At 42.6% G+C, this 19081-nt stretch overlaps 1 protein-coding gene across 4 annotated transcripts in view; it reads left to right on the top strand.

Annotated features, from left to right (window-relative positions):
• NCALD (neurocalcin delta) overlaps positions 1 to 19081 on the top strand; it is a 439835-nt gene that overhangs the window by 392861 nt on the left and 27893 nt on the right. For all 4 annotated transcript variants that reach the window (XM_011983487.1, XM_011983485.1, XM_011983488.1 and 1 more), the window contains one exon: positions 16285 to 16681. In XM_011983487.1, coding sequence (XP_011838877.1) covers positions 16304 to 16681 — 378 coding nt within the window. In that variant the 5' untranslated portion in view covers positions 16285 to 16303. The remainder of the gene's footprint in view (positions 1 to 16284; positions 16682 to 19081) is intronic.

The raw sequence follows: 19081 nt of genomic DNA, 5'->3' as shown, positions 1-19081 counted from the left end.
ATCCAATTTGCCAGTCTGTGTCTTTTAATTGGACCATTTAGTCCCTTTACATTTAAGGTTAATATTGTTATGTGTGAACTTGATCCTGTCATTATGATATTAGCTGGTTATTTTGCTCACTAGTTGATGCAGTTTCTTCCTAGCATCGATGGACTTTACATTTTGACATATTTTTGCAATGACTGGTACCTGTTGTTCCTTTCCATGTTTAGTGCTTCCTTCAGGATCTCTTGTAGGGCAGGCCTGATGGTGATAAAATCTCTAAGCAATTGCTTCTCTGTAAAGGATTTTATTTCTCCTTCACTTATGAAACTTAGTTTGGCTGCATATGAAATTCTGGGTTGAAAATTCTTTCTTTAAGAATGTTGAATATTGATCCCCACTCTTTTCTGGTTTGGAGAGTTTCTGCCGAGAGATCTGCTGTTAGTCTGATGGGCTTCCCTTTGTGTGTAATTCGACCTTTCTCTCTGGCTGCCCTTAACATTTTTTCCTTCATTTCAACTTTGGTGAATCTGACAATTATGTCTTGGAGTTGCTCTTCTCGAGGATTATCTTTGTGGCGTTCTCTGTATTTCCTGAATTTGAATGTTGGCCTGCCTTACTAGTTAGGGAAGTTCTCCTGGATGATATCCTGCAGAGTGTTTTCCAACTTGGTTCCATTTTCCCCGTCACTTTCAGGCACACCAATCAGATGTAGATTTGGTCTTTTCACATAATCCCATATTTTTTGGAGGCTTTGTTCATTTCTTTTTTACTCTTTTTTCTCTACACTTCTCTTTTCACTTCATTTCATTCATTTATCTTCAATCGCTGATACTCTTTCTTCCAGTTGATCAAGTTGGTTACTGAAGCTTGTGCATTTGTCACATAGTTCTCACGTCATGGTTTTCCTCTCTATCAGTTCTTTTAAAGTCTTCTCTGCATTACTTATTCTAGTTATCCATTCATCCATTCTTTTTTCAAGTTTTTTAGTTTATTTGCACTGGTTACGTAGTTCCTCCTTTAGCTCTGAGAAGTTTGATCAACTGAAGCCTTCTTCTCTCAACTCGTCAAAGTCATTCTCCATCCAGCTTTGTTCCATTGCTGGCAATGAGCCGCGTTCCTTTGGAGGGGGAGATGTGCTCTGATTTTTTGAATTTCCAGCTTTTCTGCCCTGCTTTTTCCCCATCTTTGTGGTTTTATCTGCCTGTGGTCTTTGATGATGGTAACATACTGATGGGGGTTTGGTGTGGGTGTCTTTTCTGTTTGTTAGTTTTCCTTCTAACAGTCAGGACCCTCAGCTGTAGGTCTGTTGGAGTTTGCTTGAGGTCCTCTCCAGACCCTGTTTGCCTGGGTATAAGCAGCAGAGGCTGCAGAAGATAGAATATTGCTGAACAGCGAGTGTTGCTATCTGATTTTTGCTCTGGAAGCTTTGTCTCAGGGGTGTACCCCGCCGTGTGAGGTGTGAGGTGTCGGTCTGCACCTAGTGGGGGACGTCTCCCAGTTAGGCTACTCAGGGGTCAGGGACCCACTTGAGCAGGCAGTCTGTCCATTCTCAGATCTCAATCTCCATGCTGGGAGATCCACTGCTCTCTTGAAAGCTGTCAGACAGGGGCATATACCTCTGCCGAGGTTTCTGCTGCTTTTTGTTTAGCTATGCCCTGTCCCTGGAGGAGGAGTCTACAGAGGCAGGCCAGCCTCCTTGAGCTATGGTGGGCTTCACCCAATTCGAGCTTCCAGGGGGCTTTGTTTGCCTACTTAAGCGTCAGTAATGGCGGGCTCCCCTCCCCCAGCCTTGCTGCCACCTTGCAGTTAGATCTCAGACCACTGTGCTAGCAATGAGGGAGGCTCCGTGGTCGAACAGTTGGCGCTGGTCCACGGGTGCAGCCCGACCAGCGAGAGCTGAAGCAGGGCGAGGCGTCGCCTCACTTGGGAAGCACAAGGGGGAAGGGAATTCCTTTTCCTAGTCAAAGGAAATTGAGTCAAAATCCTTTCCTAGTCAAAGGAAATTTCCTAGTCAAAATCACCTGGAAAACTGGGTAACTCCCACCCTAATACTGCACTTTACCAAGGGTCTTAGCAAACGGCACACCAGGAGATTATATCCCACACCTGGCCCAGAGGGTCCCACACTCTTGTTCTTTCTAGTTCTCCATGGAAGTAAAACAATGGGGAGAACGTCCCCAACTCTGGAGGGCTCATCATTGTAAACAACCCAACCAAACTAAACCTTTATGTCATTCAGATGAATAGTCCATGTTTAGCAAGCACCTGCTAGATTCCAGTCATGATGCTGACCTATTCATTAGGGAAAATGAATTTTTCCCCCTTTTCTCCCTTGGCCCTCCAAACAACTCTATGGAAAGGGTGCTATTGTGCCTATTTTACTGCAGAGCAAATGAGACCAAGAGATGTTCAAGGACTTGTCCAAGGTCACATAACACAGCACCATATTAAGGACTTCAGTAGAGTTGTTCTGCTACTAAGTCCAATTCTCTTTCTACACACCTTGCTGGAGGAAGCAAAAGATGCAAGAGATTAAGAAGTTACTTCATATTCTCTTCTTGTGAACCAAGTATTAGGATTCTCACTTGCACATGTGTTTGATGAGTAAATGTTAACATTTTCATAAGTTTGATAGACAAACATTAATATTTTTAGCCATGTTGGCCAGGATAGGGATTGACCAGCACCTTCCAACAGAAGCAGCCACTGAAACCCTGAAAGTGATCCAGCTAGAGACATGGAAGGGGTGAGGGTGAAGAGGATGATTCTGGTTCTACACCCCTGGGACCATGAGTTGCATGAATTTGTCATGGCAGTTAACTCCTCTACACTCCTTATCCTTGGAGAAAAATCAATATATAACATCTCTCACATCAATTCTATAGTGAAATCATGAGGATAAAATATTATTGAAAATGCTCCAGACTGGGCGTGGTGGCTCATGCCTGTAATCCCAGCACTTTGGGAGACTGGAGCAGGTGGATCACTTGATGTCAGAAGTTCGAGACCAGCCTGGCCAACATGACAAAAACCCATCTCTACTAAAACTACAAAAATTAGCGGCGTGTGGTGGCATATGCCTGAAGTCTCAACTACTCCAGAGGCTGAGCCATGAGAATCGCTTGAATCTGGGAGGCAGAGGTTGCAGTGAGCTGAGATTGTGCCACTGCACTCCAGTCTGGGAGACAGAGCAAGACCCTGTCTCCAAAAGAAAGAAAACAAAAGAAAAAGAAATTCTCTGAATTGCATCCAGAATCCCAGATTCCTGTTGTTTCTCTGTCCTATGTCGGATACTATTTTTGCAAAAAGATTCCTTCTAAACCAGGAAACTGTAGATGTTAAACACATGTGTGCCAAATAAATAAAAAATTATGAACATTTTTAGAGTCTATGGAGGGTCTTGAATCAATTTACCGAATGAATTTATGGCCTCTAGAGAATATCTAAAAATGGGGACTTGAGCTCCTCCTAGACCTCCTCTGCTAAGTTAAGTGATGAGCCCCGGATCACCATGATGGATCTATTTGCCTCCCCAGTCCATGAGGGCCGACTGTTTTGCTTTATGGTTTTATCAGAACCCAAAGTAGTAATAATGAGTTTTAAGTAAGATAATATTTAGTACCCTAGTTAAGCAGACATTTACTGCAATAGGAATTCCTCAGAAGTTTCCCAGAGTAGGGTCTTAAGTAGCCTAAAGTCTCAGCTACTCCAGAGGCTGAGCTATGAGAATTGCTTGAACCTGGGAGGCAGAGGTTGCAGCCTTCAGGGGCTGTTGAGGCCCCAGAGCACCCTCCTCTTCCCCTGGCTGCAGCCTTCCCTGGTCCATCATCTGGCTCCCAAGGCAGCCAAAACAGGCAGTTCTCTTGCAATGGTCTGATGGCCAGGTGGTCTGATGGTGAAGAGACATGTGGACTTCATCTGAAGCCTTTGACTTCAGACACTCCCAGAATTTCTTCATTTGGGGCAGCCTTGGAGTTTCTGTAGGCCTGGAATGTGACCATTTAGTAAGGCCTTGGTCCACTTTCTCATGGGCTCTTTAAGTATGCAGTGTAAGTACCCCTCCAATTGCTGGCAACCTGGGAGGGAGTAGAGGCAGAGTTAGACACTACATGGACTGGAGTATCTGGGAAAGGAGATGCCGTCAGGAGTTGAATTTCAAGCTATAGAAGACGTAGGATGCTATTGAGGTAAAATATGTCTTTAGGTTGAAACAGGAGAGAGGGTATTTACGTGGTTACAACAGTGCACTCTTTTAAGAGCAGGGTGGATGTGCCCTCCTAAGCTCTGGAATAGCAAATGCCAAACTCACATGTGTGTCACTATAACTCAGGCAGACCATGGGAGTGGGGAGTGAGGCATGGAATTCCAACTCCAATTCCAATTTAATTCTCATCTTAGGGGGTATGTAAGCTCTTGCAAGATGTGTAGTTGGGTTATAAGGGCTTTAAAGGAGAATGGCTTACTGGAGAACTTACTGCAAAGAGGTTCTTCATGTCATTGGCAAGGATAAGTTTTTGCCACTATCAATCAGCTCTATCTGCTAAAAACCCTGCACTGGCTCAGCCTCAGTCCAGAGTGAAAGCCAAAGGTCCCTACAGTCACCTCCAGGCCCCACATCATCTGGCCCCTCATGATGGTGCTGATGTCATCTCTTTCATACTCACACCCTCCACTCTAGCCACAGCCTGGTTCATGCTAGGCACGCCTCCAGTTTAGACCCCTCTCGTTCACTGTTCTCACTCCTGAAAGAGTCTTCTCACAGTTACCTCATAGTGACTGGCCTCACTTCCTCTGGTCTTTTTCCAGTGTTGCTTTCTCAGTGGGGTCTTCCCTGGCTTCTGATTCAAAGCTCTGACACCCATTCACCCACTGCTGGTATTCTACGACTCCCTTCTCTTCTTTACTCTTCTTCATGGCACCTCTTCATCTATCATTTCCCCTTCTTATTTTGTTTATTGTATGTCTATTGCAACTAGACTGTAAGCACCTGTTTTAATGGTGCTTACAGTCTGCGGCAATAGACGTGTAAGAATAAGTTCTTGCCAATGACATGAAGAACCTCTTTGCAATAAATTCTACCTAAGGGTTACAGGAACCATGACCAAGTGAATAAAAGAAAAGTGGAGTCAACCTAAATGTCTATGAAGGGGAATTAGTTAAATAAATTCCATATAATGGAATACCAAAGGGCTGTAAGCCTCACATTATGAACCATTGTATCTGTTACCTAATTCAATGCTTAGCACAAGGGCAGTGCTCAATTGATTATTTGTTGAACCTATTGATAAATGAAAATTTAGCAATTTGAAAGGGTTACATTCATACGTATGAGTTACATTCATACATATAACATGGAAGAATTTCCACAATGTTCTATTTTTTTTTTTTTTTTTTGAGATGGAGTCTCTCTCTGTTGCCCAGGCTGAAGTGCAGTAGCGTGATCTTGGATCACCACAACCTCCACCTCCCCGGTTCAAGTGATTCTCCTGTCTCAGTCTCCTGAGTAGCTGGAATTATAGGCGCATGCCACCATGCCTGGCTAATTTTTGTATTTTTAGTAGAGATGGAGTTTCACCATGTTGGCCAGGCTAGTCTTGATCTCCTGACCTCGTGATCTCCCCGCCTCGGCCTCCCAAAGTGCTGAGATTAGAGGTGTGAGCCACCATACCCAACCAATATTCTTTTAAGTGAAAATGAAGGTTAAAGATTAATATAGAATGATCCCATTTATGGTTAGAGTGTACAGGTTTCATACATATGCATTTAAATGTCTAAGGGGATATATATGATTTAAACTGTTGATAGCGTCTTTTTATGGAGTGCTATTGGATCAGAATGAAGATGTTCACTTTCTCATTTTTACATCCCTTTATTACTTAGATTTTTTTCAATAATGATGTAATACTTTGGTAATCCGCAAAACAAAAAATAGTATTTCCATATTTGGAGGAGGGGGAAAGAGTTGCTGTTAGACAAGGTTCTGCTCAGATTCTTATCAGAAGTATGTTTTATTGGCAGTAATGTGGTTGCACTTTATTTTTATGAAAAATAAAACTTGGAAAAACCCCCAGGCCAGGCCCATTTCAACCTGAAATGCACACTCCAGTAGAGCAAGGTCTCTGATATTTCGGAGACTGTAACCTCTGCTCGCCTGGAGAAGACAAGATGATTTCCTGGGCTTTATCTCATGCTGTAGGGAAGGCAGAAGAAGAGTACATTTGTTTCTAGTGAGCCTCTTGCTCACCAGAATTTTGTACCATTTCAGTTCTCATCTCAAACCCAGTCACCTCTCTGCAGGGGGTATGAGAGCCAGGTATGTAGCTGGGAGCCCCAGGCCATGACCCTTCACACAGGAGGTATGAGCCCACATGCCCAACCTCACTGGGAAGAGGCCTCACTGGGAGCAATGGCTTCGTAGCATATTTCGTACAATTCCAGCAAAGCCATTTGGTGATCCAAATGGGGCATAGGTCTCATTTCCTTACATTGATTGGCTCATCTTAGCAGAAGCAAGACGAGAGAATATTCTTTGGTCAAGATAAAGACTAAGTTAGTGAGATTATTATATAACTCTTCCATTCTCCCTTCCTTATATTTCAGGAACCTTTTTTAAGTTGTGTCTCCACAATCTAGACATTTCATTTGTTGAAAAGTCAAAGCAACTGTTAGTGGGCAAGATTACATGCTCCAAATTAGGCAAACTTTTTTTGTGTGTTTTTTTTCCTTCTGTTTGTTTGTTTGTTTGTTTTGTTTTGTTCTGAGATGGAGTCTCGCTCTGTTGCCCAGACTAGAGTTCAGTGGTGCAGTTTTGGCTCACTGCAACCTCCACCTCCCAGGTTCAGGTGATTCTCCTGCCTCAGCCTCCCAAGGAGCTGGGACTATGGGGGGGTGCCACTATGCCCAGCTAATTTTTTTGTGTTTTTAGCAGAGACGGGGTTTCACCATGTTAGTCAGGATGGTCTCGATCTCCTGACCTCGTGATCCGCCCACCTCAGCCTCCCAAAGTGCTGGGATTACAGGCATGAGCCACGCCCAGCCCTAGGCAAAAGTTTAATGAACCTGGTCTCTTTCAGGAATCCCTGGGGTTTCTGGGTTCCTTGTTGCAGCCAAACTTGACTTTAGCTGCTCGATTCTTGCAAATTCCATTTTAGGAGACTTCTGTGCAGTTTGCGTTGAGACTTGTCCTCTGAAGTTAATCAGGCTGTCCAGGATAAGTTATGTCCTTTGCCCTGGAAAATCTAACTCTGGGCTCTGAGGAATTAAGTCATGGAGCTTTCAGAACCTTATGAGGAATCGCAGAAATGCAAGGCTGCAAATCTTTCCCTCCATGGATACACAAAATAAAGAAGGGAACGCGCTCATCCTGAAAGCCTGTTCACCAGCCACCGTTTCCTCTCGCTGTGGCATCGTTTTTTGTCATTCCTTGATTTTTCTTTTTAAGTGGAAACTTAAGTTCTTATTTTAGATTCCTGATAGTAGCTCCTTGTTGGTGATTGGGTGTCTTCTCTTTGCATATGTTTTACCTTTTTCATCTGCAGTCAATATCAACTCCAGATTTATGTTTTGATCTCTAGGAGACTGGGTGTGACCCAAAATAAGTTGAGAGATTTCACATTCCCCTTCCCAGTGTAAATTACTGAATAACAGGATGCCAGTGTCTAATAGAAAAGGTGCACAGTCACATAAGGAAATGCAGGACCAAAGCAAAGGCCTTTAAGAGGTAAAACATGGGACATCCAAGAGGCCAAGGTGCCTGGAGCAGAAAGAGAACTGAGAGGTAAGTCAGAGATGGCCCAGGGCCAGCTCACGCAGAGTCTTGCGAGCCAAAGAGGGAATTCTAACTTTATTCTAAGTGCATGAGAAGACTTCATAGAACTTTAAGCAAAGGATTGACATAGTCTGATTAGTGTTTTTAAGAAGATACTTTTATGCTGGGCATGGTGGTATGCATCTGTAGTCCCAGCTACACGGGAGGCTGAGGCAGGAGAATTGCTTGATCCAGGAATTCGAGGTTGTAGCGTGCTAGTGCACCACAATCTTGCCTGTGAATAGGCGCTGCACTCCAGCCTGGGTGACATTGCGAGGCCCTGTCTCTAAAAAAATGAAAATATTTTATAAAAGGTTACTCATCACTCTTGGAGGCTGAATAGATTGGGACAAGGAGTAGGGAGAGGGAAGATGAGTGAAAAGTGAGATTTCTGTGAGAGAGTTGTTGTAGAAGATCAGGTAGGAGATAATAGTTTGTACTGAGGTGCTGACAATGGAAATGGCGAGACGTGAATGGATTTAAGACAAATTTTGGACGTGGATCCAACAGCTTGCTGATGGAACAAAAGTGAAAGAAATCACGGATGGGCCTCAGGGCTTTGGAGATGGCAGTTGGGTGGAAGATGGTGTTCTTCACTGAGATGAGGCAGGTTGGGGTTGGGGTTGGGGAAAGCACAAGATTCAGAGAAAATACCAAGAGCTCCAATTCTTACTTGTTTTGTTATATTGAGAGCTTTCAATGTCCAGCCTTGAACTGGGCATGACGGACACAACATTGAAGATGGCATGGTTTTAGCTTCCTTGTGTTTGTCTACCTACTTTACTGGCTGTTCCTTCTTATTCTCCTTTACTGGCTCCTTCTCATCTCCCAGAGTCTAAATGCCACGTGATCAAAGGCTCAGTCCTTGATCTACATTGATTTCCTTGGTGCTGTCTTCTGGTGTTTGGGTAGAAACAGTATACATATCCACTTCCTCGGTGCTTTTCTATCCACATTCACATCCCTGGTGCACTCATTCAGTCCTTGGCTTTAAACTCTATCTATATACTGATGACTACCAGATTTATATCGCCTCACTGAACCTCTTCCTCTACCTATAGACTTATGTATTCAAGTGCCTGCTTGACATCTCCAGCTGATGTGTAATAGACATCTCAGGGTTAACACATGTACAACTAAATAATGATACTCATGCCTCATCCAAAAGCCCTGCTTCTCTTGCATTTTCCCCATTTCTATAAATGTCAACTTTATCCTTACAGTTGCTTAGGCCCAAACCTTGGAGCTATGCTGCACTGTTCTCTTTTTTCACATCCTACGTATGAACCATCAACCAAGCCTGTTGGCTCTACCTTCAAGCTGTACCCCGAATACAACCAGGTGCCCTTTTCTGCTGATACCACCCTGGTTCCCGCCACCATCACCTCTTGCCTGGATCATTGCATGGACATCCTAACTGGTCTTCCTGGCTCTGCCCTTTTCTTGTTTAGCTTACACTCAACACAGCAGTCGGAGTGGTCCTGCTAGGATATAAATCAGCTCTATCACATCTCTGCTAAAAACCCTACACTGGCTTGGCCTCAATCAGAGGGAAAGCAGAAAGTCCCTACAGTCACCTCCAGGTTCCACATCACCTTGTTCCTTATGATGGTGCTGATGTCATCTCCTCTCCCACCTCATGCCCTCTACTCCAGCCACATCCTGGATCATGCTAGGCATGCCTCCAGCTTAGACCCCTCTCATTCACTGTTCTTGCTCCTCAAAGAGTCTTCTTACAGATATCTTCATGGTGACCTGCCTCACTTCCTCTGGTCTTTTCCCAATGTTGCTTTCTCAGTGGGGCTTCCCCTGGCTTCTTATTCAAAATTCCAGCACCCGTTCACCCATTGCAGGTATTTCACCACTCCCTTCTCTTCTTTACTTGTCTCCATGGCACGTCTTCATCTATCATTTCGCTTATTTATTTCATGTATTATATGTCTATTGCCACTAGACTGTAAGTGCCATGGAGATGGGAGAGCTCCCTTGACCCCTTTGTGGGACTTGCAACAGGGGTGTGGCTTGCTTCCTTGGACACCATGCTCAAACCCCCTGTGAGAGGGGGAGCATGCAGGCAAGAAGGTGTGGGCCTGAGGTGAGCCCTTTTGGGCTCCAGCCCCACAGCAGTATCTAGTGGTGTTTTACAATTAATCTTCTTTTAGCAGTTGCTGTCTGCAGATGGCTAGGTGTTAACCAGCTCAGTGGAGAGTCAGGGTGACAGTCTTTTACACCCTGCCATCTTGGTACCCAGGTTCTTGTTTGGCGTCCAGGAAAAATCAGGTCACATGAATGGTTCAAAAGGTGATGAATGTGGAGGATTTTGTTAAGCAGTAGAAGCAGCTCTCACCAGAAGGGAAGCTGGAAAGGGGATGGTGCAGGAAGAAGGTGATCTTTCCCCAGAGCCCTCTATCTCTGGCCAGGCTCCTCTCTGAAGTCATGCTGTCTGAAGTTAAGCCGTGTCTATCCATAGTCTCTGATGCTCAGTTGCTGCTTCTCGTTTGATGTTCAGCCGCTTGTCTCTCTGCCATCTGAGGTCTAGGGTTTATATAGACACAAGATGGGGGGCAGTGCAGGCCAAAAATGTAACATTTGGGTGGGAAAACAGGGATAACAGTTCTTATTTAGGGCCGTGATTTCCAGGCTTGAGGGTGGGGCCTTTGCCAGGGAACCGCCCTCTTCTACCCAGTATTTCCCTGCCTCATGTCCATATCACCATGAAAACGGGGGCTTTGCCTGTGATGCTCCCTGCTGAATCCCCGGTGCCTAAGAGTGCCTCACCCCCAGTAGACACACTTAGTGCCTGTTTGTGGAATGAATGAGTTCCAGTAGGAGGTTGTCTCCTCCTTCTTCACTACTTCTCTCTAACTTTTTATGGACTGTTGTCTTAATCTCTATAAATGCTTTGTCCTTGGAAGTAGTAAAGCATAGGGCTAAAACCACTGGGCAACCACGCATCAGCCCACACTGACAGTTCAGCTCTCTCATTTACAAGCAGTGTCACCTGGGATAAGTCACCCAGCCTCTGAGTTTTCATTTGTTTGCTTATGAGATAGAGAAAGCCTGCCTGCCTAGCACACAGGTTGTGAAAGTTCAATAGGATGTCACATGAAAGATCATTTAGGATAAGGCATCGTTTTCATTTATGGCAGCGCCTGGCCCTGACTGAATGCCAGAGCTTTACATGTTTAACTGTCTCATTTAACTCTCACATCGAATCAATAAGAGATGAACTCATATCATTAAACTCATTTTACAGATGAGAAAACTGAGGAGCACCGAAATGTGAAGTGAATTACCCACCAGCTAGTAAACAATTGAGCGAGGCTTTGAAGCCAAGCATTTCTGTTCTAGTGTTTTTCCAGTGTTCATCCAGAGGGACATCCAGGAGGCCAATGTGCCACAGTTCCCAACAGACTATATTCTGAGTTATCTACAAACATTTTTGAGTCACTTGAAGATTTGTCTTTGCATTCTGATTGTAGTTTCCACCAGCCCATGCAGACTGCTAAATAGGTCTCATTGTTTTCTCTTAGAAATGGTAAAATATCATCTAGTCACTTATGAGAAAAACTGTGATTAGAAAAAATGTTAGCGTTGTCCACTTTATGGTCATTTAAGAATGGTAAGTGTGAGCAGAGAACAACAGTTCCACAAATTGATTAGTTGGTAGTTTAACGTGGATGTCTGAAAAAAATCACATATATGTAATTTCTTAGGATTCTTAAATTAGTAAATCTAGTTTACTGAACCAGTATTAGCATCACTATTTTAGATTGTAAAACTGCCTTAATTGGCTTACAGATTGTTACTTAAGAAGAATGGGATTCTACCTATAGTTCTGTTGTAGCACATTTAACAACAAACATGAAAAGATATATTAGCTTTCATAGAAACATGTTCGTTCTGTAAATAGGTTAATGGTATGGTAAGTCCCCTAAGATAACTGAATGAACATCGTTTATATTAACATTACTGCTGTTGATAAGGCCATATGAATTTGTGGGTTTATCTAAATTGTAGGCTATTCCCGTTATTAAAAATAAAGACAAAACTTTGAGTTACTATTTGTGAAAACTTTATTGTGCTCTGTAGAAATATTGAACTAATGTTAAACTATTTGAATGCTTTGGTTTCAGGGATTGGTTTAGAATTGGAGTCCTTTTTCATTGGTTAGTCTTACAAAAGTGTAAGCCGTTATGTTTTTGACTATTTAAATAAAAACGAGTGCTATTTTAAATGTACAGAATAGATTGATAGTATAGAAGAGTCTTAAGTTCTTCATAGGAACTTTAGAAAAGAGAAATATATGCTAATTCAGGTTTTTTAATCTTCTGCACTGTGTATGTACACTTGGTAATTATGAGCTCAATTTTGTTTTTTGAAAATATGTGTTCATAATTTAGGTAATTTGCTACTTAAAGCACTAAGTCTCTGATACCTGAAAAGTAAATGTAAATGGTGATGGTAAAATAATATGCAGAGAAAAAATTATTAAAAGATAGCCCATCATACCTATGTTCAACTAGCACAAAATAAATGTTTTAATGACTGATTGGAGTTATGAAAACGATTTGACCCAAGGTGCAACTTTTGTCTCCAAACTGTTTTTCTCTTGACTGCTAATTGCTGTAGCATTTCCCTAACGTTATCCTGCCCCATCCCTTCAACTCAAACTAGCAGAAATTCCTGTTTTCCCAAAGAAAAAGGCATTGTCAGGCTTTCCTCTGTCTTCCTCCTCGCCACCTAAGGAATGAAACTCTGTCAAATGTCCCCTGAGATTTTTGTTGTACCATCTAACCAAGTCCAGATGGTGTCTCAAGTTTAGTCCTCATACTTAGTAAAGTGTTTGTCATTATCTACTAAAATGAATTCTAGGCTTAATTGTGAACACTCGTTTTCCCAATAACTTATTCCATGCTTTTCTGCCTTGTTTGTGTTATGGCCTTTCTGTGCTGATGAATTTGTAAATGTGGTTTAATTACTGTTTACCAAAAAATAGCTGCCTACAGATCAGTTTCAGTGGGAGACTTCGCCAAAATGTTGAGGCAATTTGTTTCTAGTGCTAAAGCAGCTAATAAATTTGAAGCACTTTTTAAACATTGGGAAAGGCACTTAAGTTTGGTTGTGAAGAAATAGTACTTTATACATTGGAGACATAAATCATTCTTTAAGAGAATAGATTTGAATATCAAAATGGCACTTTTCCCCAAGACCAGGCAAGCAGCAATTTGCGCAAACTGTAATAATGGTGACTTGATTGAAAACCACCCCGAAGAGATATATTCTAAAGAACTCCCCAAAAGGAAAACTTGAACTTACTTGTAAATTCCATAAAATGTTTCAGAGCTCTAGAAAGCCGGGTATTATGTATTACCGGATGTTTCTGAATTCTGGCCGCAGGCAAATTGCCAACTTAGCAACTAAATGACAGCTTTACAATTCTAATACAAACCAGCCTCTGTAACTTTGTTTTTCTTAATCTCCAAAGGAAAAAAAGGACACAGAGGGAAGTGAAAGATATTAGACTGTTCAATTTATAAATTCCATTTGTTCTCCATTTGAGTTGTAGTTTAATTTCGCTTTTGCATAAAACGGTGTTTGCTTGATTCTGCCCAAAGAGGGAACTCTGGGCCGAGCGTGGTGGCTCCTGCCGGCAATCCCAGCACTTTGGAGGATGGCATGAGCCCAGGAGTCTGAGACCAGTCTGGGCAACAAAGTGAGACCCCCGTCTCTACAAAAAATTAAAAATTTAGCCAGGCATGGTGGCGCACACCTGTAATACCAGCTATTTGGGAGGCTGAGGCAGGAGGATTGCTTGAGCTCAAGAGTTTGAGGCTGCAGTGGGCCATGATTGCACCACCACATTCCAGCCTGAGTGACAGAGTTTTAAAAAATAAAAGGCTGGAGGGAACTCAAAAAGTAAGTTCCTTCCTACAGCAGTTGGCCATACTCATAAGTGTGGTGCCCCATACTCCCGTCCCTTTGGATGCCTGCATATGAGCAGGGCAGGTTCTGCCGCCAGTGCAGAAGTCAGAAAACAAAATCAATAAACGTGGCAATGAATGAGGCTTGCTGGTCGTTATCTGAACCATGAGTATTATGAAAGCAGTTTGAGCAGTGTAAGATACAAATACCACCCTGTAGAAGTTTATTTTTAGTGAGGTCACCAGACAGGCCTCACTAAATTCAATACAAGAGGTCCTAAGCTCAAGTCTTAACCACCAGATAGTTTTCAGTGTGTAAAATAGCGTCCTGAAAACCAAGCCCCCTTGTTTCTGGCAATAAGCCTCCTTTTCCAAGATTATTCCATGTTTCCACGTTGTAGTTACCTTTCTATCAATCATTTTTCTCAGTCATGCCTTCATTCATTCATTCTTTCACCAAATGCCATTTGTGGTGGGCCCTAGCAAGACGAAGCAGCCCCAGTGGAGACTCTGCCTCAGGGGTCTGACCGTGTAGCAGAAGGGAGACAGAAACAAGCCCCCAATGGCTGAAGTCGCAAAGAAGATTGACAGTCGTTATTAAAATGGAGATATGCTGTCTTTCAGGTATTCTGTAATTTTTCTAAGCCTTGCTTTCAAGTTTTTTTTTTTGTTTTTTTTTTCCCCCCAATAGAGGAAAAATGCAAAATACAAGTGCAGAACTTTTTTTTTTTTTTTTTTTTTGAGAAGGGGTTTATCTTGACCACACTTAAATCATATACCTTGGGAATTAGGAACTAGTCTCATATATCACCTCCTCCAAGAAAGCTTCCCTGAGAGCACCCATGCCCCCTTTGGGTTGGGCATCTTTTCCAGGTACTCTCGCCAAATCCACTGTCTATTCTGTGGCATATCTGTCATATTGTCCCCTCACTGTCACCACCATCCCCTGCACACACAGCTAGGTGCACTTAGGGAGAAGGGGCCACGCCTTATTCTGCATCCTTAGAACCAGAAACACACTGGTAATTGAGAGCCAAATGTTGAGCCAATTTGTCTCTAGTGCAAAAGCACTATAAATGAGGAGCACTTTTTATGCATTGAGAAAATAACTTAAGTTTGGTTTTGAAGAAATGGTGCTTTCTATACTCAGGAAAATAAATCATTCTTGTTTTTTTCGAGACTGAGTCTCGCTCTGTCACCCAGACTGGAGTGCAGTAGTACAATCTCAGCTCACTGCAAGCTCTGCCTCCTGGGTTCATGCCATTTTCCTGCCTCAGCCTCCCAAGTAGCTGGGACTACAGGTGCCTGCCACCACGCCCAGCTAATTTTTTTGTATTTTTAATAAAGACGGGGTTTCACCTTGTTAGCCAGGATGGTCTTGATCGCCTGACCTGTGATCCACCTGCCTTGGCCTCCCAAAGTGCTGGGATTACAGGCATCAGCCACTGTGCCTGGCCAAAAATAAATCATTCTTTAAGAGAGTAGCTTTAAATATCAAGGTGGCATTTTACCCCAAGGCCAATAATAATTACAGATATTTCCCCACCTAGTAAAAGTTGCCTTTATTTTCCACACCATATTAAGTTTAAAAATAGATAACAAAAAGGTGTGCATTCTTGTGTTTTTAAAATGTAAATGTATGGAAATATATATTGACAGCATATTTAAGTACACATACAAAATATCTGGAAGAACACATATCAACATGCTAGCAGTTGTTATCTCTAAGGGTTAGTATTTGAACTGATGCTAATTTTTTTCTTTATGTATCACTGTTTTACTATTTTGCTATAGATATGTACTACTGCTATGATAAGAAAATGCAAAGTTATTTGTATTTTAAAGAGAAACGTTTGACCTATTACATAAGCCAAAATCATAAGACATAACTTTATGAAGCATCATCTTTACTATGAAATCCCAACATTGTCAGTAATTTATTCCATGCATTTAAATCACTGAACTAGCATGGTGGAGTTTGCTGGTATTAGACAGGTTTGCTTCCATTTTCCGTCTTCATGTCTGTGTTTATAATATTCAGAAGGTATCCAAGCAGCATTTTACTTGGAAATATTCTAGCAATAAAACCTGCTAAATTATTTCCCTTGGTCTCTCTCTTCCTCCTTTCCTTTACTTTTCCCTGCTAATACCTGGATTAGCTGTCAGAACTCCAGCCTTCTTAAATTTAAGCTCAACCTCTGGCAAATTGATGTCAAAATTAAGTAAGCGATTAATTCTCCCTCCCTCCCTCCTCTATCTCTCCTTCCTTGCCCTCACTTCCCTCTACCTCACCCTCTCTCTGAACCTTTTGCTTTCAGGATGGCTCTGTATAAAAGAAATATTCATTTTCTGGTCAGTTATAATTCTGCTGTGCATCCTGTACTGGCCTATCTTTCTATTATTTTGTTTGGCTGACCAGTATATTGCAAAACCTAGACAGTGTTATTGGACTCGTATAGAGTTTATTTGTTTGTTTTTTCTTCTTCCCAAAGGAAAAATCACAAACTATAAAATGCAGCCCTAAAGAGCAGCTCTACAAATTATATATGTTTTCTTTTCTATCTGCAGCTGAATTCTTGCCGCCAGGATGGGGAAACAGAACAGCAAGCTGCGCCCGGAGGTCATGCAGGACTTGCTGGAAAGCACAGACTTTACAGAGCATGAGATCCAGGAATGGTATAAAGGCTTCTTGAGAGACTGCCCCAGTGGACATTTGTCAATGGAAGAGTTTAAGAAAATATATGGGAACTTTTTCCCTTATGGGGATGCTTCCAAATTTGCAGAGCATGTCTTCCGCACCTTCGATGCAAATGGAGATGGGACAATAGACTTTAGAGAATTCATCATCGCCCTGAGTGTAACTTCCAGGGGGAAGCTGGAGCAGAAGCTGAAATGGGCCTTCAGCATGTACGACCTGGATGGAAATGGCTATATCAGCAAGGCAGAGATGCTAGAGATCGTGCAGGTACGTAGCCTGAGCCCTTTAAAAACAGAAGGACATGTATCTCAAGTAAGAATTGGAAGGTGCGCAGTATAGCACAGTGCAGAGGTTGCAAACGGGTGAGTGACCAGGACACTTCATTTGGCCCACCCTGCATGTTTGAACAATTTAACCTGCATTACAGTGTGGGGAGACTGCACATAAAAATCCACCCTGGTTGGCATCTCTTGAAAAACTCAGAACCTCTGGCCACACTGGGCTCAGAATCTGACCTGTTACAAGTCACCTGATACTTTGTGGTGACCCTTACACTACAGATGGATGTATACTTTTCGGGCCACACTCATTGTGGCCACTCTATCAACTTATTGCAATGACCTGCCTGGACCCAGATCCTTTGGGATTATATCCCCCAGACTGGGGGTTAATGATAAAACTCTGACTTGGGTTCAAATCTTGCATCTTGCAGTCACTTTGACCAAGTTAGTTCACCTACACGAGCCTTAGTATCCTCAGCTATAAAATGGAACTATCAGTTGTACTCTCCTATAACATGGGGCTATTTTAAGATTAGGTGTGACTCTCCATGCTAAATGGTTAGCACAGTGCCAGTCATATGGAAAGTTCACCATCATCATCATTATTTATTCACAACTTTACTAGAGTCTCGAATAAGAGCAGGGATCTGGGCTCCAGGCTCCATTCCATCAGAAGTACAAACACTGTAGCACTGAGGCCTAGGTCATTTTAGTAAGAGACACTCCATTTTACTCCCCAAATCACTCTCCCAGAGCCAGTTTCCTGAACATAACAGGGGGAGGGGACCTAGCGTTGGCCACATTTTCCTTGTGGGACCCCAGCAAACTTGGGGAGGTAGGCAAGCAGGGCAAGGAGCTAGAGTCATGGCAATGACAGGTGGCTCAGCATTGGTTGTACCCAGAGACAAATATAAGGAGACAGAGACAGGACTCAGGAGAGGACCAGGAGAGCCTCAGCTGCAAGGAACAAAAAGGACTGGGTGGGTGGGCAGCACCAGGGATGCTGGCAGTCGCTCCCTGTCTTGGCAGGCAAGTGAGGCACAATGGGAGAGCATTTGGCAGCAGACAGCAGGGCCACGGGAGCGGGCCTTTGGCTTCCTAGAGGGCTCATTTTAGAGGCCAGCCCTCATTCCAGGACATCTGGGTCCTGCAGAAGTGGAGCTACAAGCCCTGAGAGAACTGTTGGGGTGCTGGATGGGTGAGGGGACGTAACACAAGGAGACAAAAAGGACTAAGCTACAGGAGAGGGTGGGATGTGGGTGCAGTGGCCTACAGCAAACGCCAGGGAATTTGGTTATGGAAATGGAGGCCTGCAAGATGAACTGTTATGGAGCCTTGAAGCTGAAGTCCAGGGCCTGCTCCCAGGACAGTAGGACTAAACCCATGTGCACAGTTAATGGGACAATTCATATTTGGGTGGGATGCAGAAGCAGGCATTCGAAATGACCCTGACTCATCGGAAGTGCTCCAGGATCTGCCAACTACTTCTCCTTTCTGGTTGGGCCACCAGTGGTTGTTCCTTCACCTAGAGCAGTAACTATCTGAACAAGTTGTGTTAAATTAATTATTCAGAGATGAAGATTTTGAAACAAACAAACAAAAAAAGATCCCTCCCTTCCTCTGAGAATAAACTTATGAAAAATACAATGTCTGTTGCACAAACACAGGCAGTATAGAAAAACATAACAGATAAACAGAAAAACTTATTCATAATTCTACCCTACCCACAAAGAGAATCTCTACTAATAATTTTTTAATACATCTTTCCTGGCCCTATTTTCATACATCTAGAAATATCTAATTGATTTCATTATGTGGATAAAGTTTTCTGTCTTGTCATTTTCACTTAATAACAAAAGTATTTGTCAAATTTTAACAACTTTGAGTACAGATTTTAATGGCCACATAAGAGTCCTACCATATATTATAATTTGCTTAATGTTCCCCATTGTTAGGTGTTTAGGTTGTTTTCAGTTTGTGTTGTTATACATAATGCTATAACTTTTAAAAATAAATCAATAATTATTGTGAATAAAGTGTTTCTACATTCAGGATTATTCCCTGAGAACAAATTCCCAAAAGTGCAATTACTGGGCCAAAGGATATGAGACATTTCCAAGGCTCTGGATGCACTCTGAAAACTGTTTTTCCAAAGTGTGTGATGGGTGTTTCCATATCCTTGCACTTGCCTAATTTTTCTTAATCTTTGCTAATTAAATAAAAATTAGAATTACATTAAAATTTAAAAGGTGATTAAGATTGGGTGCAGTGACTCAAGCCTATAATCCTGGCACTTTGGGAGGCTGAAGCAGGTGGATCACTTGAGGTCAGGAATTTGAGACCAACCTGGCCAAACCCCATCTCTACTAAAAATACAAAAATTGGC

The sequence above is a fragment of the Mandrillus leucophaeus genome, unplaced genomic scaffold (assembly GCF_000951045.1).
Source record: "Mandrillus leucophaeus isolate KB7577 unplaced genomic scaffold, Mleu.le_1.0 Scaffold250, whole genome shotgun sequence".
Lineage (NCBI taxonomy): Eukaryota > Metazoa > Chordata > Mammalia > Primates > Cercopithecidae > Mandrillus > Mandrillus leucophaeus.
The sequence above is the reverse complement of the archived record's forward strand: the minus strand, read 5'-3'. Positions and strand labels throughout refer to the sequence as shown.